At 41.4% G+C, this 27,416-nt stretch overlaps 1 protein-coding gene across 2 annotated transcripts in view; it reads right to left on the bottom strand.

Moving 5' to 3' along the window:
- Window positions 1-1,553: 1,553 nt before the first annotated feature.
- Window positions 1,554-27,416, bottom strand: part of ATL3 (atlastin GTPase 3) — a 51,481-nt gene continuing 25,618 nt past the window's right edge. For both annotated transcript variants that reach the window (XM_080817236.1, XM_080817237.1), the window contains exons 6-13: window positions 23,663-23,719; window positions 22,157-22,249; window positions 21,089-21,227; window positions 9,697-9,824; window positions 9,021-9,077; window positions 7,471-7,542; window positions 6,653-7,084; window positions 1,554-5,903 (exon numbers count right to left, since the gene is read on the bottom strand). In XM_080817236.1, the coding sequence (XP_080673362.1) occupies window positions 5,817-5,903; window positions 6,653-7,084; window positions 7,471-7,542; window positions 9,021-9,077; window positions 9,697-9,824; window positions 21,089-21,227; window positions 22,157-22,249; window positions 23,663-23,719 (1,065 nt within the window). In that variant the 3' untranslated portion in view covers window positions 1,554-5,816. The remainder of the gene's footprint in view (window positions 5,904-6,652; window positions 7,085-7,470; window positions 7,543-9,020; window positions 9,078-9,696; window positions 9,825-21,088; window positions 21,228-22,156; window positions 22,250-23,662; window positions 23,720-27,416) is intronic.

Here is a 27,416-nt window from a genome sequence, read left to right as displayed (position 1 = left end):
TTCATGAAAGAAAAGGAAGGTGAAGTGCATTTCCTCCTGGAACCGATTTCTGAAACCCCTTAAGTCCATGAATGAGAACAAATCCGAGAGGCTCTGAAGAGCTTCCCCTGCATAAATGTGCAGCATAACCACCTACTTCCCTTTGAAAGAACATTCCTGAAATGTTCCAGGCTTTCTCATTCTCCCGTTTGTTAAATGGAGCAACAGTCTGGGGCACTGGGAACTGTGATGGGCATTTGTTTTTTGTCTGTCCAGCAGTCTTTCACTTGGTGACTGTGTGGTTCCGGTGGACCTGCCAACTCACGGTGCCACATCACCCTGACTAGGAACACATGTGACCTCGGTCCGGCTATCAGGCCCCAGCCCCCAGGCTATATAGCAACTGATCCTGAAGGAACATATGACCCAAGCCAGACCAATCAGAAGCCTTCTCTAAGTTGGAGCTATGTACACACACATTTTTAAATAGGCAGTGGGTTTAAAAAAAAAAAAAGGGCTCTTCCCCCTGGAGACATTAAAGTGGTATGATGTAAGCCTGGAACCATCTGTCCCTTACCTCCCCTGCAGCACAGAAGAAATCCATCTGTAAACACAGATAATACAGCCGCCACAGACATGAGAGGTAATTGCCCTGTTGACACATGAGTTCTTCCAGTGCCTGATGTCAATTTTGCTCCCAGACATCTCGTTACCTTCAGTTCTTCTTAGATTCAGCTAGAGTTGAACTCATCTTTGCAAACTGATATATGGTAATCAAAGGCAAGAATGTCAATGCACCAAAGACAAACCGTAGTTTGCCTGGCTTCTCCCCATCCACACACGCCCATTTTCCCCACCTGTCTTTCCCTCTCCCTGGCTTGTGCTATGGGGGGGCATCGCCACTCTGATGGTAGCCCTCCGGTGTGCACCATACCCTTCCTATCCTACCAATTGGTTAGTTTGCACTTTCCCTAACTATACTGCGATGAACACAAGTGCAACAGCTGGCCTGGCACCTTCCGTATGATCACCATCAGAGAGAGGCAGAGGGAGAGAGGGAGGGATGGATGGCTACTGACCACACCAAGTATATGTTTTGAACTATAAACATACTAGAAATCTTACTGCAGGGCCAAATGGGCTATGTGTAGCAATTAGCCAGTATTTGGGAAGTCCAGTGCAATTTCTCCACTGGCTCCAAGGGCACCAGTGATAGATAGAGTTTCATCCCCTCCCAAAGAGGAACCATTCAACCAGATGGGGCAACCAGATGAAAGTGCTACAAGTTCAAGGGTCCTCACAAGTCCATGTTACTGTAAATAAAATTTGTGTTTGATTTTAAGCAATGCCTCCAAGTCCACAGCCTTCTCCAGCACTAAGCTAGCAACACCGTTCGGTACGGTTTTGCAAGACAGAGAAAGGTGGCACACCCGAACCACATTACCCCTGACCACCTCGGACATGGAGTTATTATCCCTCCCCTCAGATATCCTATTCACTTTGCCAAGCCCAAATCTATTTCACAGACCTGCCCGTATTAAAGAACGGAAAAAGAAACAAAATAAAACACAGGCTTGGTGCTATGATCTTTATTCAATTAAATGACCTTACAACTAAGAAACAGAAAACATGCTTTTAAAACTAATAGCACAATCTCACCCCATTGCACTTTTAAAAACGGGTATTAAATTTTAAAGCCATTCAAAGGCAAGGGTCTGGGAGAAAGAAAGTATTTTCAACAAATCATTTTATAAAGAAAAGAAAAAGAAAACTTGTAGATGCTCAGGATTAATATGGATCCCTTTAAGGCTTAAGTCCATGGCAGCATTCAGCCATCTAAATTAGGAAGCTTCAGGAATCAAAGGCAACCTTTCCTCAGTCAGAAGAGCACTACAGTTAAATTTTAGTTCCGGCAATGAAAATTCCTTCCAAGGAGGAACATTTCCTTTTGAAATCTTTCTGCTCTAGACCTGTTTTGGGAAGTTCCTGTTATGGGGGTACTTCTGTCACTAATTTTTAGTTATTTTCTCCTTCCTGTTTTTATTTTTATTAGCTTAAGGTGTTCTGTGCACGAAAGATAAGGGGTTCAAGTCACAGTGCTAAATTTTCCTTTTTAAAAAACACCCTTCAAAAAGTGTTTGTTTTTTTTTAATCCTAATTACATCTGTTAGTAACAGGACACTTGTACATTCATTTTTCAGAGAAGGCACTAGGATATCTTAATTTAGAAAAACAGCTTTAACAAGCTTAGCTAATTCTCTAGATGAAAGGCATCGCCTGTATGACTCTGAACACGGTGAGCCATCGGTTATAGTCCTGGCAGCAGAGAACCTATTTGGAGCCGCAGGCAGCACCTGCCCGTCCGCTCGGCTCTCTCACCGGTCTCTGAGCCACCTCCAATACTGTCTATCAAAGGGATGATTCCAGGGCCACAATCCAGACCCATGGAGGCAATCCCTGACATAAAGCTAGTGATGGGAATGGTTTTAAACAAGTCTCCCAAATACGTCTTAGGCACTCTAACATAGATGAGAGCCAAAACATAACTACAACACGATGTAAGTAAGAAAAACTAACCCATCGCAGCAAATGGGCTCTTACAATGGGCTTCTTAATGTCATCTTAAAAAACCACTTACACAAACAGTTTGTACTTTCATGACTGAAGCTTGTCTTCATTATGCCCTATTCCTTGACTAAAATTTTGTCAGATCTAAATGTAAGCCAGGAAGATGTAGCCCACGCTGGCTTCCTTGGATGGCAGCCATCCTAAATCATCCTAAATTACATTTCAATATTTCTTTGGGGGAAAAAAAAGTCCAATGAAGACTTCCATATAAACTACTTAAAAAAAGAAAGAAAACTCCAGGAAAAAATAAAACTTTTTTTTTTTTTAAATCACTTTTGCCTGGGCTTAGGTCAACCTACTTATCTGTAACTCATCCATAATAGACAGGGACCCATCCAAACTCACCCTATCCAAGACACCACTTTTATAAGGCAGGTAAAACACTGGCTATGGCTTGCTAACAGAACGCTCAGCCTGTAACGGGCAGTTTGTCTGTTTATTTGCCTAAAGCCTTTCATCTCATGTTAAGAGACAAGAGAAAGAATGGATACAGCAAAATGATATTCATAGGCAATTCTACCAAGTACGAAGACAGCGTTAATAGGTAGCCCCCCGCGGAACAGATCTCTTGGTATATCACTAAAACAGGGTACGGCTCTGAAGACGCTGGGTCATCACACATGATCACTTCCCCCCACTGTATCTACAAACCAATCCAGAAAGATTTCTCATGAAAGAACTGAAATTTTGATTCTATTATTTTTACTATAAAAAGCTAATTGGATTTTTAAAAAAATTTTTTCCTGAAATGAATACTTCCTATAGACATTCTAAAAACCTCCTTTTATACGTTAATAGGACAATGCCCCATATAACTGCTGGAAACATGCAAACCATAAATGCTTCTGTGAAAAGGCTGGTCAGGAGTGGCAGAGCTACACACACCAGGCAAACATTTGCAGTGTGAACGCCTAAGCAATGTCTCTGACCCACAAACTAAAGGCTGAGGGAAGTTAAGAGGTACAAGACATGCTTTTCAACCTGGTTATAAATCTCCCTGGACTATTCAAAGCCAGCAATGAGAATGCATCTTTTATTGAAAAAGTTGATATAAAACTACCAATTTACTGTAAAAATAGAGAAAAGAAGCCAAAGAAAACTCATTAAGGATCTTCACTGAGAAAACTTGATCCAACGCTTTCCAGAGCCAGAATAAGTTAACCTATAAAGACAAAAATAATAAGGCTTCCCCAGGGAATTAACCAAATTATTTAAGATCAAAACAGAAATGGTGAATTTGAACAGTAACTAAATCCTAAGAAAGTCATACATTACCACATACTGGTTCGCTTTAAAAATTCTAATACTTGAGTATTAAAATACGTTTTAGACACATCATCATTTTCTCACCATTAAAAGCATCACTCTAGACAACATTTGAAATCTATAAATGTGTCTCTACAATGCATTAAAAGCCAAGTACCTCAACATCTGCAAGGCCTTTAGCGAATATTATGAACCTTCAGGAAGATGTGAGGCCACCTGAAAATGCACCACAATTTCAAAGAGAAGTTTCCAATTTAACAGTCAACACTAAGCATCACTGATATGCAAGTAAACAGTTTTTAGAACAAGCTGGAACTTTCCTAAAATTTAATGGCAACTGAATAGACTAGCAAGAACTTCAGGGCAAGACGGTATGTAGACATGAAAAAAATATAAAATGCTTGGAATTAATTCAGACCCATAAAAATACTTCAGTGGTGAAGTGTTTAAAGTAGTAAGAAGAAAATTCTTTGATAAAGAGATTACATGCTTCTTTCTTCTGCCTTCCATTCAGACTTCTTCACGTATGTAGAATCTACACTTGGGTTTCACCTTAGCCTTTCTTTCTCCCTCCCACAATAAAAATTATCTTAAAAATTAAGGCTCTCTACCTGAATATTTATGTAAATACTTATAGGCAAGTTTTATGGAGTTTAAAAATCCACAATTCACCATTATATTATAATCAAAGGAAAAGGCAACTCATAGATAAAATGTTATCACCCAGTCAAGGTAAATAAAAAGATTTCTTAGACACTTCTAGACCGTGTCCACATTTGGGTGTGACTTCAGTCCTCACTAAGCCAAAGCTATTTTAAAGCTACCAGACTAGTCAAGTGAAGTTAAAGAAAGGAAGATTCACTGAACAAAACTGACAATTTTAGCTTTATTATTAAAAAGATTAGTGGCCAGGAGAACACAAGTAAATGTTTTGGATAAAGATCTGATTTACTCCTAGGCCACGTGAAACAGGACAACTGAAGGCAGTAATGCCTGGTAATGTCTTTCCTCTAGTCCTCAATAAAGTTCTGTTCTTACGTAGAACTCTGGAAACAAGACCTCTTAAATGACAACCGTGAGATATATAGAATACATATGTGTATATAAACCTGCAAACAGTGAATCTGACCAAGGCACAAGTTCAAGTGACTTATCAGAGGTCACACAGTTCATTTAAACTCAAGCTTTTTTGTTTAAAGTATCGCACTTACTCTTTTCATTATGAGCCATTCTGGCTCTTCAAGGCATGTTTGCCTGTTTCTAAAAGAAGCTAGAGGAATGAAGGCAAAAATAAAATAAGAGTATGTGCCAACAAAACTGTCAGCCTGTCAGTAAAAGACCATAAATTTCAGTGTATGGTGGATTTAAATAGGTTGTGGTTTTTCCACACTCTCTGGCAAGCAGGATTCTTTAACATTATAAGATTTAAAAGTGTAATGGCGTCATTTTCAGTCTTTTGTTCTGAAGCTTTTGCAAGTTTTGTAAACATTTTAAAATAGTAAGGTATAAAAGAACAGACCGGTTTCACCCCAAAACAGCAACTTTCATGAGGTTATTCTTGATTCCCTCCCTATCGTGTCCTCAAAAGCCTGGATACAATCTTAAAAGGCACTAAGTGGTGCATACAGGATTTAAAACCACATTTGCAGTTTCTCCTTTAGCTTTCTCCCCCATAAAGTGCACAAAGCAGAGAGTAGTAAGAAAACAGACACAGGCGTGGATCTACATCAGCAAGGAAAAGAAATGCTTCCCACAGCAATGGAAGAAGTTTAAGAATTTGAAGCCACGGGAAAGGTCTGTCTATCAATTTATTACTGCTGAGTTTCAGCTCTTCCCAGGTCATCCCAGATCTGCGTTCCTCTGCACTTGGACCTGTGGCGTGGCAGAAACCCAGACATCAGGAAGGGCTGGCGGCATTCTCGTTGGATCCCTTCGTCAAGATGCTATTGAGCTTTTTTATCCACAGGGGGCCTCCCAACAACGGCATCCCTCATCGCGGCCTGAGTGGAATTCCCCATATGAGAAGTAGCCTGCAAGAGTCCATTGATTCAACATGTCAGTTAATAAAAGACAACCCAGCACCAAGAGAAAGACTTCGGAGGGAAACCTTCACAAATCTCTGTCTACATCATGGGTTAGGTTCTCAGAAAATCGGGAAATGAAAACGCAGGTGTCAGGGGAGCCTGCGGCAGCAGAGACTGAGCTAAGCCTCTGCTCTGCTATCCTAGTTGGGTGGGAAGCCATCTTGGCTCCTCAAAAGCTTCTGACTTAATGGATCCGTTCACAGTACTCAGAGAAAGAAATCAGGCTCAAGGATCCATGCACCTGGAAAACACGTCAATGTTAACAGCCGTTGGCTTTGTGAAAGATTTTAAAGTGAAAGAGATGCCACCCATTAGCAGAACTCGAAACAGAGAAATTTCCCAAGTTCCTGATTTTCAGTGAAGCAAATTAACCTCGGAGGAGGGGAGAATCACACAGGAAATGTGTCTGAAGAGCATGTGGTTAGAAGCTCCCCAAGAGTCACACAGTATGTCTAAGTTGGAACTTTCTCACATTAGAAGGCAGTTTTTAGGCATGGAAACAAACTATGAGGAACAAATATTAACGTTCTAAAGAAGGATGATATAACGTAGTGCCTATCAAAAAACAAAAACTGGCCAGGGGAAGTTTCTCATGCCTTCTTTCACTGTGAAGCTCTTCCAACGGGCAACATTCTACGATAAAAGCACAAACATCTGTGGTTGTCACCCGCAGCCTGGTCAGCGGCACCACTCACCTGCTCTAGTACGTACGCTGCGCCAGAATCAATTGCTCCTCCCAGCTCGCGATACTGACCAGAGTATCTGATATAGCCCCAAGTAAGAAGTGCTATTAACAGCAGCCCAACCACGCAGTTGAACAGCTGGGCCACAATCTCAAGACCAACAAAGCCAGTGAGGCCTGAGGCTATGTACAAAATCACGATGCCCGTGAAAAGCACCGCGGGGGTTCGGAAGGTGCTGAAGACGTTCTTGCTGGCATTGTGTTTGCAGAAGTTCTCATAGAGCTCCTTGATCTCCTCCTCCAGCTCCTGCTGGTAATGAAGGCTAAAATCCTTCCCACCCATCTTCTTGGTCTTCCTAAAATGGTCCAGAGCAAGCTGCTTGAATTCACAGTGCTTCTCCTCTAGAATGTCTGGAGACAAATAAGGTTTCTCTCCCCCACAAACCTAAAAAGAATAAAGACATAACATGCTGAAGATCCCTTGGAAAACAAGTGCCCAATGAAACAAGTAAAAACACTGAAAAAGTCAGAACATTTCAAGATATTAGAAATCAACTTTAAAATGATGACCAAGACCGATAAAAGTCTGGGTTCACTTCCTCTGCAAAGTGCACTGAAATAAGCAGGGTGACATTAACCACACCAGAAGCTTGCTTCCTTCTTGCTTCGCAATGGAAAGAACTAGAAGACCCCAATTACCACGGGGACCTGAACACAGCTTTGTTGTCTCGTTGGCTTCAGATACATTAAACAGGATCAGTTTGGGCTTCCGAAGTCAGCAACAGGCCCAGTTGATAGATACGTTAGCGTAAGATATGGCGCCCAACATACCTCCTCCATGTTGTTATAATAAATGTCTTTGGCAGACGCTGCAGCGGCTAAGTTGTTGGCTTCAGCGGTGGCCTTTTAAGAAAGGAAAGCATAAACTCTGAATTCCCTCTTTTAACATTCTTCCACAAATAACCAAGTGCCAATGTCCTCTCACCCTGTCCCATTCTTCCTTTTTTTTAGGATACTTCTGCCATTTTTTAGGTTTCTACATAGCCCAATTTATGAAATAAAATATTCCTTTTCTGCCAAAAAACATCCTTATACACAGAGTCTTTATCATCAATTAACCTCTAGAAATACCATTCCCTTTACTTCAATTTCAAATGTTAAGAAATAGATGTGGGTCAAAAAAGTAGGGAAAAAAATGTATCTTTATGTGGATTTCAAACTCTAGCTTTCTTTGTGAAAATATTTTGCTACTAAAGAAATAAAATGGGGTGCCGGGTGGCTCAGTCAGTTAAGCGTCTGCCTTCGGCTCAAGTCATGATCCCAGGGCCCTGGGATGGAGCCCCACATCAGGCTCCTTGCTTAGTGGAAAACCTGCTTCTCCCTCTCCCCTTCCCCCTGCTTGTGTTCCCTCTCTCGCTGTCTCTCTCTCTGTCAAAGAAATAAATAAAATATTTTTTTAAAAAAAGAAACATTCGACAGTAAACGGCCTTATGTTCTGCACATGGAAGTCAGAAATTTTGTGTTAACAAAATGACATCTTAAAAATAGCAAAATGTTGTAAATAAAAGTGGCTAAAAATAAAAAACCTGACCAGTAAGTAGTAAATAGGTAAGCCAGGACGTGTTCTACTAAAGCAGACAACAGTTAACAGGATAGTAATTTGTCTAAGATAACTGGGCCTGTTCTACCTGGGTATAATAAAACAGTGCTCTCCACAGTACGTTTGGTGGGAAGACCAGGCCCAGTGAGGGGCCATTCTGCTTTAACTGTATCCCCATGAATATACACAAAAAACCCAGGGAGCAAGGATGCCTTGGGTGCCTTAGTAAATTAAGCATCTGCCTTTGGCTCTGTTGTGATCCCGAAGTCCTGGGATGGAGCCCCATGTCAGGCTCCCTGCTCAGTGAGGAGCCCGCTTCCCCTCTCCCTCTGCCTTTCCTCCTGCTTGGCTCCCTCCCTCTCTCTCTGTCAAATAAATAAATAAAATCTTTAAAAAAAAAACAAACCCAGGGGCAGTCACCATGAAGAATGTGCTAAAAATTAACATACTTCAGCATAAACAGGCAAGGAGAGCAACAGTATTCCTTTTTTTTTTTAAGTCTTATTTATTTTAGAGAGATAGCACATGCACAAGTGGTGGGGGTTGGGGGGGTGCAGGGAAAGGGAGACAGAGAATTCTCAAGTAGACCACCCCACTGAGCACACAGCCCTACACAGGGCTCAGTCCCAGGACCCTGAGATCATGACCTGAGCCCAAATCAGAGTTGGACGCCTAACTGCCTGAGCCACCCAGGCACCCACACTCTCAAAGGATGTGCCTTCTTGTGTGTAGGTCAACAAGTATCAAACAGTATCATTTAGGACGTCAAAGAACTGCTTACCTGAAGCATAGATTTGGGATGAGGCAGATCTTCTCCTTGGTAAATTTTAATATATGCCTTAGAATATAAACATAGAAACGACTGTGAAAAATGTGATTCTGTCACATTCAATCATACTTTAATGTTTAGAAAGTGACCAAACTGCATTTTCCTAAAGACCTACATCAACACCCAGGAATTAGCAAAAACACAACACACCTTTGAGTGCATGTTAGCATTTTTTAGTTAACTAAAACTGTTCTCAAGCAGCACGAGCCTAGCAAGACTAGGAGTCCCACCAGATTCCCCATGCACACTGGCCTCACCACTACCTGTGGGCACAGTGACCGTCCGCCTTGAAGAAGCCATGTCACATCTAGGTGCCGTCTCCTCCTACTCACGGCAACTTCCTAACCACCTCCTGTCCACACCATCTTCCTTGAGGAACAATCTTCCTTTAGCCACAGTAATTACTCCTCTAAGAAAGTGCAAAGAACATCCATTTGGTTCTTAGACCGATACTGCCACCCAGTGGCCCACTCCTGGAAGGACACTGGAGGCTCTGAAAATGCCTCTCAACACCTCCCCCACGAGAAACTTGTCCCTAAGCTTTAAAATAGTAAAATTCAAGTTAGTTTATGACCTAGATCAGTTTTACCAAAAGTCAAATATTTTGATAATTAAAACCCATATTTACCTTAAAATACTCCAAGAGCCCCCGACAGGTGACTTTCGAGCCATTGATCTCCTTTTCCATTAAGTTAGCTGGGTTTAACACAAACGGGATCAAGACCTGTAACTGCTCTTTAAATTCACTGGCAATATCTGTTCACAAGACCACGAAGAAGAAAACAGTAAGCCAAACGGGTTTATTAGACCAAGCTGGGCAGAAAATGCAATCTTCAGTCTACCCATTTTAACATTTGCTAGTTGAAAGTGAGGGGAGGGAGGGGCACCTGGGTGGCTCATTCCGTTAAGTGTCTGCCTTTGGTTCAGGCCATGATCCCAGAGTCCCGGGATGGAACTTGACATCTGGCTCCCTTCACAATGGAGAGTCTGCTTCTCCCTCTGCCCCTCTCCCAGCTCATGTTCACTCTATCTCACTGACAAATAAAATCTTTAAAAAAAAAAAAAAAAAAAAAAAAAGGAAAGAAAGAAAGTGAGGGGAGGGAGTCCCAACCATGTCTGACACTTTCTGCCCATGACCACATTGCTGATGGACCTCTGTGTGAATGTACCTGTACCGTCTCCTTCTTTCCCTTCTCGAGATTAAGGGCTGCCTAGTCCACAACAGAACATGCAGAACATCCTTCCCCTGGTTTTCGTTCTGGGGGATGTAGTCTACTCCCTAGCATTTCACAAAATCTCACTTTTTAAAGAATTTTACTAACACAGTCTTCAAAAAAATCAATTATCAACCCTTCTAGTCCTCTCCCTCACCACACCTTCACGCTCCCTCTTGGATCCATGAGAAATCACTATTCACCATCCACTTGCTTTTCTGTTGTTCATTTTTATGCTAAAAGAAGCAGAATCACCTATTCCTAATGGCATTTTTTAAAGATTTTATTTATTTATTTGACAGACAGAGATCACAAGTAGGCAGAGAGGCAGGCAGAGAGAGAGAGAGAGAGGGAAGCAGGCTCCCCGCTGAGCAGAGAGCCCGATTCGGGGCTCGATTCCAGGACCGCGGGGATCATGACCTGAGCCGAAAGCAGAGGCTTTAACCCACTGGGGCACCCAGGCACCCCTCATGGCATTTATTTTCTACTATCTCCTCAAGACCCTCTGGGCCATCCCAAAAGAAAAAGGCTACCATCTCAGGAAAGAGGACAGCTCCTTTGCAGCTTCTACAAAACTCCCACTGAGGGTTCAGGAGAGCCATTAATGAGAGCTCTTTCCTCAAAGTGAGAACAAGCTGGTCCTCTCTGAAGACACAAGGAAATCAAAACACAAGGAATCTTCTTAGGTTCCCAACTAATTCAAACAACAGCTGAGAAGAAAATAACCCTAATATATATACTGAGAAGTCTGACTTCAAATTTTATTCATTCAACAGTTTTTGAGAACCTTTTCGTGGCAGACATTGTTGTAAGAGTGGCAGAGCAGTGAATAAAACAAAAGTGGCTTCTAAATTTTTCCAATTACAAATTAAGACTATCCATAGAAAAATCTTCAGGTTACTTTTATTTCCTTAGATTCTTTCCTTGGAATATATGGTCCTCTAAAAGCAATTACTAGATAATATAATGACAATGTACACTCCTGGAAGACATTCAAAAGGAATAAAAAAAAAATCCATAAAGCCAGATAATGATGATTAACATCTGAAGTATAACCCTTCCTTTCCACGGCGCCTATATATTGCTGTCGTTTTTGTGAAAGACTGTACCAATTTATACCTCTCCCACCAAGATATAAGAAGTTTGTTTATAACTCTCAACACACTAGAGATTTTTTTTTATTTTATTTTTGAGCAATCCCCATACCCAATGTGGCACTCAAACTCATAACCCCAAGATCAAGTGTCAGACTATACTGAGTGAGCCGGCCAAGGGTTGCAACACACAAGTTTTCTTGTTTTTAAAATCGTTACTGACTTGGGCCTTCTGCTTGACAGTACTCCGGACTGGAGAATCTGAGGAGGCCTTCTCCCTGACAAGACCCTGCATACAATCTGTTCCATTGCATTGCTGGACCTGGACATGCAGGTGGCAGCAAGGGGCTGAGCAGGGGCAGGAGGGAATTGGACCAGAGCGGCGCACTAAGTTTGCATGATGCCGCAGCTCATCTGAGGCCGTTCCCTGCGATGGGAGGGCTAAACTTTGGGCAAAATTAACTCCTAAATTAAGCTGAAACCTGAAAAGGGTCTGGAATTGTCCAGGTCAGTAAGCCCCTAGCTCCCTGAAGAGGCACTTATCGCTCTGCAGGAAAAATCAGGAGCAAGCTGAAGATGTCCATTATTGTCGCTTCTATCCAACATTGCACTAGGATCCTTATCTTCCTACAGGTCCACAACAAACTTTAAAAATATAAAATGTGATGTAGAAAAAAAGCAAAAACTCCATTCTTCATTAAGTGTCATAGACAATACCTACTATCTACACATACAAATTACTAGAAATAATGAGAATTTAGCAAGTTGCACAAATGAAAAGCACTGGCTATTTTTAAAAGATTTTAATTATTTATTTGACAGAGAGAGAGAGCACAAGTAGGCAGAGCAGCAGGCAGAGGGAGAGAGAGGGAAGCAGACTCCCTGCTGAGCAGGGAACCCAATGAGGGACTCGATCCCAGGACCCTGGGATCATGACCTGAGCCAAAGGCAGATGCTTAAGCAACTAGCCACCCAGGCGCCCCAATGAAAAGCATTTTTTTTTTTAACTTTTAAAGAACTTTTAAAAGTTCTTTAAAACTTTTAAAGTTCTTGGCTTGGAATATCTTTTTATTTATTTATTTGACAGACAGAGATCACAAGTAGGCAGAGAGGCAGGCAGAGGGTGGGGCGGGGAGCTCCCCGCCAAGCAGGGAGCCCGATGCAGGGCTCGATCCCAGGACCCTGGGATCATGACCTGAGCCGAAGGCAGAGGCTTTAACCCACTGAGCCACCCAGGTGCCCCGAAAAGCATTTTTAAAAAACCTAACAAATTATAAATAATGGGAAGACAGAGTATTCAATAAATGATGTCAAAGTATTGGTATCTATAGAAAAATAGAAAATGGATCTCTACTTCATACATATACAAAAATTAGTTCCCAGTAGATTAAACACAAATATAAAAGACAATGCCTGAAAGACAGAGAGAGCAAGGTGTGTGTGCAGGTGTTAGTGCGTGGAGAAAGGAAAGGATTTTCTAAAATAAGACTTAAAAAGCACTACAGGGGTGCCCAGGTGGCTCAGTCATTAAGCATCTGCCTTTGGCTCTGGTAGTGGTCACAGGTTCCTGGAATCGAGCCCCGCATCAGGCTCCCTGCTCAGCCGGAGGCCTGCTTCTCCCTCCCCACTCCCCCTGCTTGTGTTCCCTCTCCCGCTGTCTCTCTCTGTCAGGTAGATAAATAAAATCTTAAGAAAAAAAATAAGAAAAAAGAAAAAAGCACTACATAAGATCAAAGGTGAATGAATTCAACCACATTAAAACTAAGGCACCATAAAAAAAAAAAAAGACAAGACAGAAAATGGGAAAAGGTATGTGCAACATATAACTAACAAAGTTTCATATCTTACAGTACACACACAGGGTCTATACATTGCGGAGAAAGACAAACCCAATTTAAAACTGAACAAGCATGAACAGGAACTGCAGAGGAAAGGAAGCATGAATGTAAATAAATACATGAAAAGATATCCAATCCCATTAGTAACCAGAAAAACGCAATTCAAGGCCACAATGACATCCTGTTTTATATCACTAATTTGGCAAAAGCTAGGCATCTGGTAACACTAAGGATTGCCTAGGAGACGGGTCAACGGAAATCTCTACATACACTGATGATGACAGCGTACCTGGAACCACCACTCTGGAACACACTCTGACGTTAGCCAGTAAAGGTGAAAATATACAAACTCTACCCTCCAGGCATCCTGTTTTTAAAGCACATACACTTGGGGGACCCCCATACATGCACATATACTAAAATGTCTGCGGCACTATTCATAACAGCAAGAAACTAGAAAAGCTCACTTTCCATTGAGAATAAACTGTGCTATATTCGCAGAAGGCACAATTATACTACAATGAAAGTGAATGAACTAAACTACACGCAGTAACACAGATAATCTCAAATAAAACACTCAGGGGCACCGGGCTGGTTTAGTCCGTTGAGTGTCCGACTCCGATTTCGGGTCAAGTCACAGTCTCAGGGTAGTGGGATCGAGCCCCATGTCAGGTTCGGCACAAAGGGTAGAGTCTGCTTGAGACTCACTCTCTCCCTCGGCCCCTCCTCTCACTCTAAACTAACTAAATAAAATTTTTAAAGATTTTAACTATTTATTTGAGAGAGAGAGCATGAGACATAGAGAGAGAAAATATGAGTGGGGGAAGGAGGGCAGAGAGAGAAGCAGACTCCCCACTGAGCAGGGAGCCCAATGTGAAACCGTATCCCAGGTCCCTGGGATCACGATCGAGGCGAAGGCAGACGCGTAACCGACCAAGCCACCTAGATACCCTAAAAATTTTTAATAAAAAAGAAAAGAGAGATAAAACACTCAATGAAAATACAAGTAAGCCACATACTATTTTTTGTAAGACTCAAAAACTAAAGAAACTTAGCAACAGACTACATGCTTCAAACACAAATAATGATTTTTTTAAAAATTCAAAGGCAGAATAAGCAAAATTGAGAATAGTGGTAATTTCTGAGGGGAGATAGGGACATGGGATAGGGAAGTAGCACACAGGAATAGGAAAACAGCAGCACACTGGGAATGCTGACCCGCAAACCACAGCCCTAGAGCCAAATACGGCCTGCTAAGTGTTACTGTCAATACAGTTTTCTTAAAACACACCATGTCTTCATATGTGCATTGTCTATGGCTGCTTTCTTGTTATAATAGCAAAGACGAGTAACTGGCCCACAAAACTTAAAATATTTACTATCTGGTCCATTACAGAAAAAATTTGCCAATTTTGATATTCATTATATGAGGTTTTGTGTCTTACATATGTAAGTTCTATGTATCTTTTTACATATGTAGTACTTTTTTGCATTCTTTTAGATACCTAATAGTACATTTTAAAATTTAATGGTAGCTCTTTATTTTAATTTGCTTTCATTTCTATTGTTGCTAGTTAGACCAAACTTTCTACCATATTGGTTCATCAACTGATTTCCTCTTCCGCTACCAGGTGATACAGGGTCCTGTATCTTAGAATATAGTCAGTCTTCACAAAATAAACAAATATGCTATTTTCTATCCTTATGTATACTATAATCACTGAAATATTTTCTCCAATTTGTTTGCCTTTTTTAAAATATGCGTAATATTAGGTATTCAAACCAATACCATTTTTCCTTGACAATTTCTTTTATTCTTCCTAAGTTTAAAGAGTCCTTCCCCAATTCCAGAGGTCTAATAATATTAAATTTTCCCCCATGCTTTAATTTTTACAATTTAATTTTATAATCCACATAGAATTTACTTGTGCCTCATAAATTAAAACCTGCAGGACATTTCTCTCTAAAGAGTAACATGTACTTCTCATCTCTACCAATTCCCATCCCATCTTAAATAACTGATCAATTATAAGAGCTCATGACATCAAGAAATTTTTTTGGTTTTTTTAATCTGTCCCACCTAAGTAAATGGTTACCAACCTTCCATCAAAATACACTTAATTCCACAGTCTCCTCAGGATGGCGCCAAAGTACGGCCTTTACCAATTTTAAAAAGGGATTAATGCCCATATTACAACATCAATTAGTGGCTTAATACATGATAAAGGGGACATTTCAATGGGGGTGGGGGGGTCAGTTGGACTGTTCAGTAAATATTTCTGGGACAAATGGGTAGCCATTCAGAAAATAAGATGCATCTAAACTGGATCATAAATTATAACAAAAATAAAACTACAAAATTTCAAGGAAAAAAGTGGGACAAATTCTTTATAACTTGGAGTGAAAAACCGTAAAATAGCGTACAGACTATGCTAGTCTGTGTAGATTCATATTTGCTTGCATATACTGAAGAAACTCTGGAAGCCTGGAAAAGGAAGAGACTTTTCACTGAAAACTTTATAATTCTTTGGGGGATTTTAAACATGTCAATGTATTACCTATTCCAAAAAAAAAAAAAATCCAAAAAACAAAAACCACCCTTTTTTTATGGTTTCAACTTTTATCATACTAAAAGACTAATAACTTCAAAACCATTTCATACTCAAGAAACTAGCACCACCTAGCACCACAAACTGTTCCTATATTCGACTTTACCCAGATTTAATAGACCCTCAGCTATTAGTGCTTCTACAAAGGCTGTACCAAAACGCTAGTTTTAAACTCAGAACAGACAAGAACTACCTCCTGACAGACGACCTCAAAATCTCATGGTGTCAAAGAAGATCGTGCCCTACAAACTCTTCTGTTTAATTTCTAACTAAACAACTCAGTGGCTACTGCATTAGGTCTCTCTGCTCTAGAAAACACAAAGATGACAGCTTTCTTTATGATGACGACAGAGTCATCTGTGTCTGTTGAAAGGGTCTCAAAAGTGAGCTAATCTAGCTAACAGGAAGCAGCAGATGAGCAGCGATTAAATCAAAACTAGGACTGTGTTCAGCGAGTTGTTCCCCTCTGAACAACTGGTCATTCTTTGGGAAAAAAAAAAAAATACAGCAAAATAAAATCACTAAAATAATCCCTCAAGTACTTAAGAGAACATTTGCAGAAAATGTAACTCTTACTAAATTGAAATGTTCTACAGTAATGACCTTAAGGTCCTTCTGTGGATTCGCCCTAACTGCTCTCAAGCAAATGATGTCTTTTCCAGGCTATGTGGAATAGGGCCTGCAGGATCTCAACCGAGTCATCATACAAGTATATACTTGAAAAAAGACAACATGTAGGCATTTTCTTTAACTCTGAAAACTACATCAGCTCCAGTCACAGGTCCCCCCACAATAAAGTGGTTCCCAGTCAAGCACTTGCCAAATACTTCAAGCCACTGTTTGCAATTTAGTGCCCAATTTATGCTTCACTCAAAACCCTTCAAACCTTGTTAAAAAGGTTCCCTAAAATTACAAAATATCCATCTGCAAAGCCCCTAAAAAGTACACAAACCTTTGCAGAGCTAATAAGAATTCTTTATAAACAATCCTCCTAATGACTACAGTTCCTGAAACAGACACACAAGGCAGACTTTAAATACATTTTTTTTTTTTAATTTGACTGAGAGAGAGAGTGCGTGAGGACACAAGCAGGGGGACCAGCAGGCAGAGGGAGAGGAGAAGAAGGAGAAGCAGGCTCCCCTCTAAGCAACAGCCTGACAAGGGGCTTGATCCCAGGACCCCAGAATCAGACCAGAGCTGAAGGCAGACACTTAACCAACTGAGCCACGCAGGTGCCCCTAAATATTTTTAAAGTAAAGCAAAAAAGGAAATTTTTATTTTTCAAAACTTTTCTTTTAAAAACATAATTATAAATGTACATTTTTAAAGGAATACGATCATACAACACATGCTATTATGCAATCTTTTCACATTTAATAATATGTTATAGACATCTGTGTAAACACAGATAGATTCATCTATACCTTAATCTTTTAAAGGACTTTGAATAGGGGCACCTGGGTGGCTCAGTTGGTTAAGCATCTGACTCTTGATTTCAGCTCAGGTCATAATCTCAGGGTCATGAGATGGAACCCCACGTCAGGCTCTACAATGAGTGTGGAGCCTGCTTAAGATTCTCTCTCCCCTCCTTTCTCCTTGCTCTCTTAAAAAAAAAAAAAAAGACTTTAAATAACTTTTAAAACAAACTTTGAAAAGTGCAAATGTATCATAACTTACCCAGTTCCTCAAGAACACCCATTTGTTTCTAATTATTCCCTATTATAATAATGCTACAGCGATATATGCCCTTGTCCATGTATTTTTATCTACTTATTTGGATAGTTCCTTAAGATACTTTCCTAAAAGTGAAATATCAGATCAAAGGATGTAAGCATTTTAAATTTTGAGACTGACCCATAAAGACTATGAATTTGTACCAATACATTTGTACTTTCTCAATTACTGTGATGCTAGCTGTATTTTCATGAGCACATACTGACCATCTGCACTTCTTCCTCTGGACTTGCCTTTTCATGTAAGAGTAAGATTTTAACGTATCCATAAATGTATTTTAAAGTTCCATGATGAATGAGGGAAACAAACAGTACATAATTACAACACTAACAACTACTTGTACAGAATTTGCTCCCTATTTTATAAATGTAATAGGAAAATCAGTACACTGAATATTTAGTGATAAGCTGTACATATTTAAATACACACAGGGTTGAACAGTACCCCCAAAATGCATGTCATCCTGGAATCTCAGGACATGACCTTGCAAATTTACAGATGTAACTAGTCGAGATCATACTGGATTGGGGGCAGCCTAAATCCAAACAGTGGTGTCCTTATAAGAGGAGAGAACACAGAGACACAGAAAGGCGGTGGCCATTTGATGACAGAGACCAGAGTGACACACACAGCTCCAAGCCAAAGGATGCCAAGGCCCACCAGCAAACCCCAAAAGCTAGGAGAGAAGCTGGGAGCAGATTCTCCCTCAGAGCCCCCAGAAGGAATCACTGTGGACGCCCTGATTTCTGAATTCCGGTCTCCTAAACCTGTTAGGCAGTAAATTTCTGCTGTTCTCAGCCACCCAGTTTGTGGTACTTTGTTGGCAGTCCTAGGAAACAGATACAAATGCACACCAAACGGTGATATCAAAAGTCCGGGTTCAAAAATATTAAAAAGCTCTTCCTATCTCCTGGGATAACATAAAAGTGAATTTTTTTTTTTTAAGATTTTATTTATTGACAGAGAGATCACAAGCAGTCAGAGAGGCACGCAGAGAGAGGGGAGGAAGCAGGCTCCCTGCTGAGCAGAGAGCCCAATGTGGGGCTCGATCCCAGGACCCTGGGATCATGACCTGAGCCGAAGGCAGAGGCTTTAACCCACTGAGCCACCCAGGCGCCCCAAAAGTGAATTTTAAAACAATGTTTTGAAACATTAAAATGTTTGAAAATATGGAGAAATGCCTTTGTGTATGTTTATACCCGATGACCTGAGAGCACACTGAGGCTCAATTGCAAGAGGAGTCACTGAAGCCACCTCCTCCTCAGCAGCCTCATTTAGGAACACCCCGGACACCTCCCCTCCCAGTGATGAACAAACCCGACGTTAGGTTTGGTAAAGGTATGTCTAATAGTCTAATAAGAGTGTTAAAAGCCTAAGGGAACACATCACCTACATGTTCAACTTTCTCTAGACTCCACTCAGAAAAGTCACTTGCAACTGCTTTTCAGGTAAAAGGTTCTAGCTCCAGTGTTGCCTGAGCAGACTTCTCTCTAAAGCTAGACCTCAAATTCAGATTTCTGAATTGCCATCTAACAGGCTCTAGAAGTCTCCTGCTCAGGAAAGCTGCCAACCACATAAAAACACCACACAGTGACAAACAGAAGACAAAGCTAAGTCTTTCAAACTCCGTTTCTTCTGCACTATGAAGACCAGCTGGAATGTAAATCTTTGTAAAGACTGTAAATCGTAAACTGAAGTACGTTAATGTTCTTGGATCAAATCAGTCAAATAAGTTGAAAATGATGTAGTTTATGTTTATTATGAGACTATGAAAAACTCCCACTTCAAAAGCCAAGTTCTCCTGGAAACTAAACATTATATACCTTTAAATTATTTCCCCAAAGTAACAGAAGAACTTCTATTTTAGCCCAATATGACTTTGGAGCAAAAAGAATCTAGATGTGGGGCGCCTGGGTGGCTCAGTGGGTTAAAGCTTCTGCCTTCGACTTGGGTCGTGATCCCAGGGTCCTGGGATTGAGTCCCACATGGGGCACTCTGCTCAGCAGGGAGCCTGCTTCTTCCTCCTCTCTCTCTCTCTCTCTCTCTCTCTCTCTGCCTGCGTCTCTGCCTCCTTGTGATCTCTGTCTGTCAAATAAATAAATAAAATCTTAAAAAAAAAAAAAAATCTAGATGTGCATCTCTGTCCCGCCCCTCTGCCCCCCACTTACTAGCGGAGTACTCTGAGCAAGTTCCTTAACTTTCCTAAGCCAGTTTCTCCATCTGTGAGATAAAGGAGACAGTATCAGCTGATGGAAGCACGGGGAGCATGAAACAGGAAAGTAAACTAGCCCAGCACTGCTGCTGTGGTCTGAATGTTTGCGTCCCCACCAAATTTGTATGTGGAGATCCTGGGCTCCTGGGTGGCTCAGTTGGGTGAGCGACTGCCTTCAGCTCAGGTCATGATCATGGACTTCCAGGATCAAGTCCCGCATCGGGCTCCCGGCTCCTTGGGGAGTCTGCTTCTCCCTCTGACCTTCTCCTCTCTCATGCTCTCTCTCACTCATTCTCTCTCAGATAAATAAATAGAATCTTTAAAAAAAAAAAAAAATAAGTGTATGTGGAGATCCTAACCCCTACAGGGGATGGTATTAGCAGGTGGGGCAGGTATGAGCAGTGATTAGGTCATAGGGCAGAACCATTGTGAATGGCACTAGCATGTTTGTAAGAGACTCCACAGAGCTCCCTAGCCCTTCCACGCATGAGGGTACAACCAGAAGTCTGAGAACAGGAAGACAGCCCTCACCTGACCGTGCTGGCACCCTGACCTTGGACTTTCAGCCTCCAGAACCATGAGAAATAAATGTCTGTTGTTGGTAAGCCACCCAGTGTAAGGCATTTTGTTATACCAGCCCGAAGAGAGGCGGTGGAGATACAGTGGAGCCTGGAGAAATGGCAGCTATTTTTATTGCTACTTTCCTGGTACCTGAGAAGCTCAGGAAGTTCATAAACAAAGGGGCTAGATTAACACGTAAACTGAAGGCTGGGCATTACATGACTCAAGGCCTCAATGAATAAGGAACAAAATGAATAAGGAACAAAAATAAGAGAATGGAATCCAAGAGTCCCGACTCTAATTTCTCTAAGCTGTCACCTAGTCAACACTTCCTGACACGCACATATGACCCGGCACCAGGCTCTGCACGAATCACAAAGATGAAAACACGCAGCCATGCCATGCATCGCATTACCTTCCTTTTGGACACTTAATTGTACTTGATAAGTATCAGGTGACCAATGTTTAGTGTTCCTTTCTTTAGTGCTTTTTTCTCTTGTAAGCCAGTAATTACAACAGGCCTCTTACACAGATCATTAATGAATCTGACCACCACCACGTCAGATGGAAAAGTTAAGGCGAACTCTAATGGTCACACCAAGGCAGAAGCAGAAACAGAAGTGGACTCTAAGTACCATTCTCTCTAAGTAATGCTGTCCCTCTGCAGCACTCGCTGGATCCATGCCTGACAATCTCTGGTCACTACTTAATTCCAAAGATTGAATCACAGGTTTAAAGTAACATCATTTGTAACACACCTTTCAATTTCCCATCAAAGTCAGGACTTGTGGCCACCTGGAGTCCAGGGTGTGGTAGGAGAAAACAGGTGACATTGGAGAAGCACGAGTGAATGTGATTTCGGACATTCTGAATTTCCTCATGTTGATGTTCTTTTACCTGCCAATGAAGACCAACAATTTACAAAAGACCATTTGTTTTTCTTCACTAGGAACCACTAGTATAGGACAAAGGAAAGATTTCCCAACTCAGATGGATCATAGCAGCCTATGTTTTGTCCAGTAAGAAAACTCAGAACCCTAGAAGCAATAAATGCATACATTTGATTAACCACAGTTTGGCTCCCACAGCAACCAAAGAACAGAGACTGAAGAGTTTCTTAAAAAATAGTATTGCACAACACTTCTGAAGAACGAGAGACGGTTTGTGGGCATGAAGGAGGATCTAACTAGTTAGTAGTGATTGACAAAGGACTCCTGTATTTTAATTTTGAAGAGCAAGCTAATCCTGTTTATATCTACCCCAAAACAGAATTCTGAAGAACAACAGAACAAAAGTTTTGAACATGACATTCTTTTTTTTTTTAAAGATTTTATTTATTTATTTGACAGAGATCACAAGTAGGCAGAGAGGCAGGCAGAGAAGCGGGCAGAGAGAGAGGAGGAAGCAGACCCCTTGCTTCCCCGATGTGGGGCTCGATCCCAGGACCCTGAGATCATGACCTGAGCCGAAGACAGAGGCTTTAACCCACTGAGCCACCCAGGCGCCCCTGAATATGACATTCTAAAGGCACATATAGAACCTGGTGCAAAATGTGAAACAGAGACCACGATCAAAGCTTGGGCCAGAGTCCAGAGTCCTTCAAAATTCCTTCAAAGCCAGAGTCCTTCCCTGTAATCCCTGTGTGCTCCATACCCAGGTGCTTCACTCCTACGTGAAAACCATTAGTGCACCAATATTTGTAAATATTTAACACACTTAACAGAATTATCCATATTCTGCTTTAAATACTACAGCTAGAGGCAAATGAGAAAGTTACCACTACTTTCTTTATAGGTAATTTCTCAGAAGATTGTATTTCTACTTACCTGTAGACGTTTATCCAAAAAGGACATCCCTCCCTCTAGTCCATAGCTGTATTCATAAGGGAAACTCCAGTCTCGAACCAAAAACATCAGCGTCTATTTAGGAAAAAGAACAGAACATATTATTAGGTTGCATACATTCATTTTCAATATGACTGAAATACTTATTTGCATAAAGCCAGCTTTTTCAAAGGGGGCAAGAAATTGTGAAGGATTTATTTCTTCTGTAAAGTCTTAGAAACTTTATAAACACTAGAAGGACATGTATAAGTCAAATGTGAGGTGAATATATCCTACTGGCTGTTTTTGTTCCCATGGGTTGTCAAGAGCAGAAGGAAGAGATTGAGAAGATGTTAAATTCAGGGCTCTGCTCTACAGGCAAGCATGAGGAATGCAGTAAAGGACAAGAAAACAACATGGTACCAGCTAAGCATGAAATCAGAAATCAGATCTACTTTTGACATCAGAAAGAAAACTAAGAAATAAATAATAGTACTTAAAGCTCCTCTAAATCTCATTGAGGTTACTATGCATTCTCGTCCGTGTGAAGCAACTGGCTAAAGTAGGGGCCAGAAAACCTTTTCGTAAAGGACCTAAGAGTAAATATCTTAAACTGCTGTAACAAACAGCAGCTATGGAGGACCCTTGGGTGGCTCAGTTGGTTAAGCATCTGCCTTCAGCTCAAGTCATGATCTCAGGGTCCTGGGATCAAATCCCACATCAGGCTCCCTGCTCAGTTGGGAAATCCACTTCTCCCTCTGCCCCTGCTTGCACGTGCTCTCTGTCTCTCAAATTAAGTAAATAAAATCTTAAAAAAAAAGAAAGAAAGAAAGAAAGAAAAGAACAGCAGCAGCTATAGACAAATGAGTGTAATTGTGTTCCAATAAAATTTTATCTGCAACTTAAAAGTCAGTGTCCACAGCTAATTTATACATGTCATGAAATAGTACTTTTTTTTTTTTAAGATATTATTTATTTGAGGGAGCAAGCAAGCTAGAGAGAGAAAGCTTGAGCAGCAGGGAGAGGCAGAGGGAGAGGGAGAAGCAGGTTCCCTGCTAAGCAGGAAGCCAGATGCGGAACTCGATCCCAGGACCCTGGGAGGATCATGACCAGAGCCGAAGGACACCCAGGGGGCCCAATAGTATTACTTTTTTTATTTCAACCATTTAAAAATATAAGAACTATTCTTAACTCATAGGTCACATAAAAACAGACAGCTAGCCTGATGTGGCCTGTGGGCTACAGTTTGTTGATCTCTGAACTAAAACAAAGACATGAGGGGCACCTGGGTGGCTCAGTCAGTGAAGCATTCAACTCTTGGTTTTGGCTCAGGTCATGAGATCAAGCCCAATGTGGGGCTCAGCACTGGGCAGTGAGTCTGCTTGAGATTCTCTCTCGCCCTCTACCCTCCCCCAACTCGCAGGCACACCCTCTAAAATAAATAAATCTTAAAAAAAAATAAATAAAATAAAACAAAGACATGAATTACATTTACAGTTAGCATTCTACCTGGAAGGGTTTTTGGAAAATTTCATCCATTGCCAGACGACCGTATTCTGTGAAGAGCTTTAAAAAAGAAGAGTTAACGGTTTGTTAGGCAAATTATTTAAAGTATTTCTATGGCTATGATTTCGCAAAGATTCCATTTAACAGACTCAACGCTCCTATGAGACCAAAGTTCTACAGTTTCAAAAGCCTGGAGAGCCGTGAACCTTAAGATAATCTGTCATTCTTGTGTCTCACATTCCATGTCCCAATTCATTAGCAAACCCAGAATCCAACCACTCACAGCTCCCAAGTGGCTTGGAATATTACAACAGCTTCCTAACCGGTCTCCCTGCCTCGGCCCTTGCTCTGTCCCCAGACTATCCCCAGTACAGCAGCCACAATGGCTCTGTTATAAGGTCAGTTAAATCACATCACGCCTCTGCTTAAAACCCTCCAACCTCACAGTAGAAAAGCCAGTCCCTTCCAGTGAGATCTGGCTTCCTTGCCCTCCTCACTCTTCCTCAGATATGCTGTGCACACTGCCTTAGAGCCTTTGTTCCAACTCCTCCTTCTGCTGTAAGGTTCTCCCCCAGATAACTGCACAATCCACTCCTTCGCCTTTTGCTGTCTTCACTCAAATGGCTCCTTCTCACAGAAGCCTTCCCGACCATCCGTCTCAAAGATTACAAGTTTCCCCACAATTCTTCTTACTCCCATCTCTTTTAAGTATCTTGCCTTAACCTGTCTCACTATCTAACATACTATATCTTTACTTATTTTGATTGGTTTCTGTCTTCACTACTAGAATTTGCGCTCCAGGAGGGCAAGATGTTGGTCTGTTCCCTGCACGACTGCATCTCAGGCAGCAGGAGCAGCACTGGGCCAAGAGCATGTAAGCCAGGCAAAGGACCAAATGACCACATTCCCTAAGGTCAGGGCTTATACAGACATTCATCTCTAGGTCCTCATGAAGCCTCTCACTAAAAATGTAGCAAAATGAAGTTCAAAAGTTATAAACTCACAGGACAAAGGAAACGAGAAATGATATGGCACAAAGAAGAGTTGTCATAAACACTCTGGAAGGAAAACGGACAAATGAAAACTATCTCAGGTTTTGGCTTTCTCTGCCTTATCTGTGACAGACAGGCCAACAAGAAACAAGTAGATTCTCTCAGCAGAATCCCTGACAGGTTCAGAAATTAGACGCACCGGCCACCACGAAGGAGGGGGTGAGGGAACGCGGCTAACAACTAAAGAAATGTTACAGGTCTTCAGAGAGAGGACCCACACTCCCAGATCCCGCTCCCTCCCTGGGCTCCAAATCCTCTTCCTGCCCCAACAGAAGATGGGAAGTGTGCTGTCTGGAGGGGATAAACCACAAAGAATTTATACTTTGATACCAAACTGATACTTTGATACCTCAGCTGAAAGGAGTAAGTAAGTACCCTACTTTACTGGAAATGGGCACTTAGGTCAAGGTCTACATACGGAACAGTGAGACTCAGCCTCCCAACCTGCTGGAGCCACACCAAGCTTCAACCCACACAGGCAGGAGTTTCAAGAATTCTCTGGGGAAAATGACAGCCCCAGAACATGTTGCAAATAGACTTTCAGGGGTTGCAACAAAATACGGTCACCTCACTGTGATCCAAAGCAGTCACAAGGTCGGCCCCCTTGCCAAAGGTCCCAGTCAGATTTTTAACAGTTCACTCTTAAATACATATGACCAAGGACAACAGACCTTTGAGAAAAGCTACTAGCAAGAAAAGACAAAAACCTGTGTCCTTCAATTCCAGAATATCATCTTATATTATTCCTTTTATAATTTCTTTCCCTCCATTTTCTCTGTTATGTTTTACTAAAACATCTCTCATTATTAACAGACACGACCTCTCCCGAACTGGTGCTCCCATTTCCCTTGTCTGCTGTGCCCTCCCACTCTCCCCCTCCTCCAACTCGCCCTCTCCTCTCTTCCCTTTTTCCCTCGTCTCTCCTCCCCCGCCCTGCCCTTCTCTCTCTGCTTTGCTCCCTCTGGTCTGACTTCTGCTCTGTCCCTTTATTCAGCCCGCCAGGGAGATTTTCTCCAATTTAGCTTCCATCTCCTTCTCTACTGAAGTTTCCAATTTTACTGACTCGGTGTTCATTTCCAAGTTTTTGTTTGTTTTCTGAATGTTGCTTTTTAATAGCATCCTGTTTTTTCTTGGTGCAACTGCAACGTTTTATCTTGCTGAACATATGCATTTACAAAGAATGAAGAAAAAGCCCACACCAAGGTACATTACCACGAAAATTCATGCCAAGAATAAGATCTTAAAAGCTTCAGATAGAAAAAGGTCCCATACAAAGGATCAGGTGGTGTGGGACTTCAGCAGCAACACTGGAAGCTGGAAGGCAATGAAGCAATGCCCTCAATTCTAAAAGAAAACGAATTCCATCCTGTAATTCTAGAATAAAATTAAAATATTCTCAGGCTTACAAGAACTCAAAAAAGTGATCTCCTATGTATCCATTCTATCCTTTCTCAGAAAGCTAGTGAAGAATGCTTAGAATTAAGAATAAACCTCCCCCAAAAAGGGGGGGAGGGATAAACAAATAAAAGATTAAATAGGGTCCAACTGCAAAAGGAACTGAAAAGGAATTCCCAGGCCCTGATTTCAAGCTGTATTACAAAGGTATAGTAATCAAAACAGTATGATACTGGCACAAGAACAGACACACAGATCAATGGAACAGATTAACTTTCTATTCTCCAAAAAATAAACCACTGCATATATGATCCATTGACTTTATGAAAAGGAAGCCAAGAACATACAACAAGTCAAGGACAGTCTCATCAATAAGTGGTTCTGGGAAAACTGGACAGCTACATGCAAAAGAATGAAACTGGACCATCTTCTTACACCACGCACAAAAAGTAACTCAAAATGGATCAAAGACTTGGACATAAAAGCGGAAACCGTAACAGTCTTAGATGAAAACATAGGTGGTGGGGCGCCTGGGTGGCTCAGTGGGTTAAAGCCTCTGTCTTCGACTCAGGTCGTGATCCCAGGGTCCTGGGATCGAGCCCCTCATTGGGCTCTCTGCTCAGCGGGGAGCCTGCTTCCTCCTTTCTCTCTGCCTGCCTCTCTGCCTACTTGGGATCTCTGTCTGTTGAATAAATAAATACAATATTTTAAAAAAAAAAGGAAGAAGAAGAAAACTTAGGTGATAAGCTTTCTGATGTTAAGTCTCAACAATTTTTTGGATTTGGCAACAAAAGCAAAGGCAGCAAAAGCCACAATACACAAGTGGAACACATGAAACTAAAAAGCCACACAGCAAAGAAAACCATCAACAAAATGAAAAAGCAACCTACCAAGTGAGAGAAAATATTTGAAAATCATTTTTCAGATAAGGTTAATAGCCACAGTATATAAAGAATTCGTACACCTCGACAGGAAAAAACAAAAAACAAAAACCCCACAATCCAATTTAAAAATGGGCAGAGGGTCTAAATAGACATTCTGCAAGGAAGATAAACCCATCTGGCACTTCATGGCCAATGGGTACATGAAAAAATGCTCACCATCGATAATCTCAGGGAAATGAAAATAAAAACCATAATGAGAAACCTCCTCACACCTATTAGAATGAATATTTATCAAAAAGAAAAATATTAAATGTTGGTGAGAATGTGGCAAAAAGGGAACCCTTGGGCACCTGGGTAGCTCAGCTGGTAAGTGACTGCCTTCGGCTCAGGTCATGATGCCAGGGTCTCAGGACTGAGTCCCACCTC

The sequence above is a fragment of the Martes martes genome (assembly GCF_963455335.1).
Source record: "Martes martes genome assembly, chromosome: 10".
In the NCBI taxonomy this organism is placed as follows: Eukaryota; Metazoa; Chordata; class Mammalia; order Carnivora; family Mustelidae; genus Martes; species Martes martes.
This window is presented reverse-complemented; position numbering and strand designations above follow the sequence as displayed.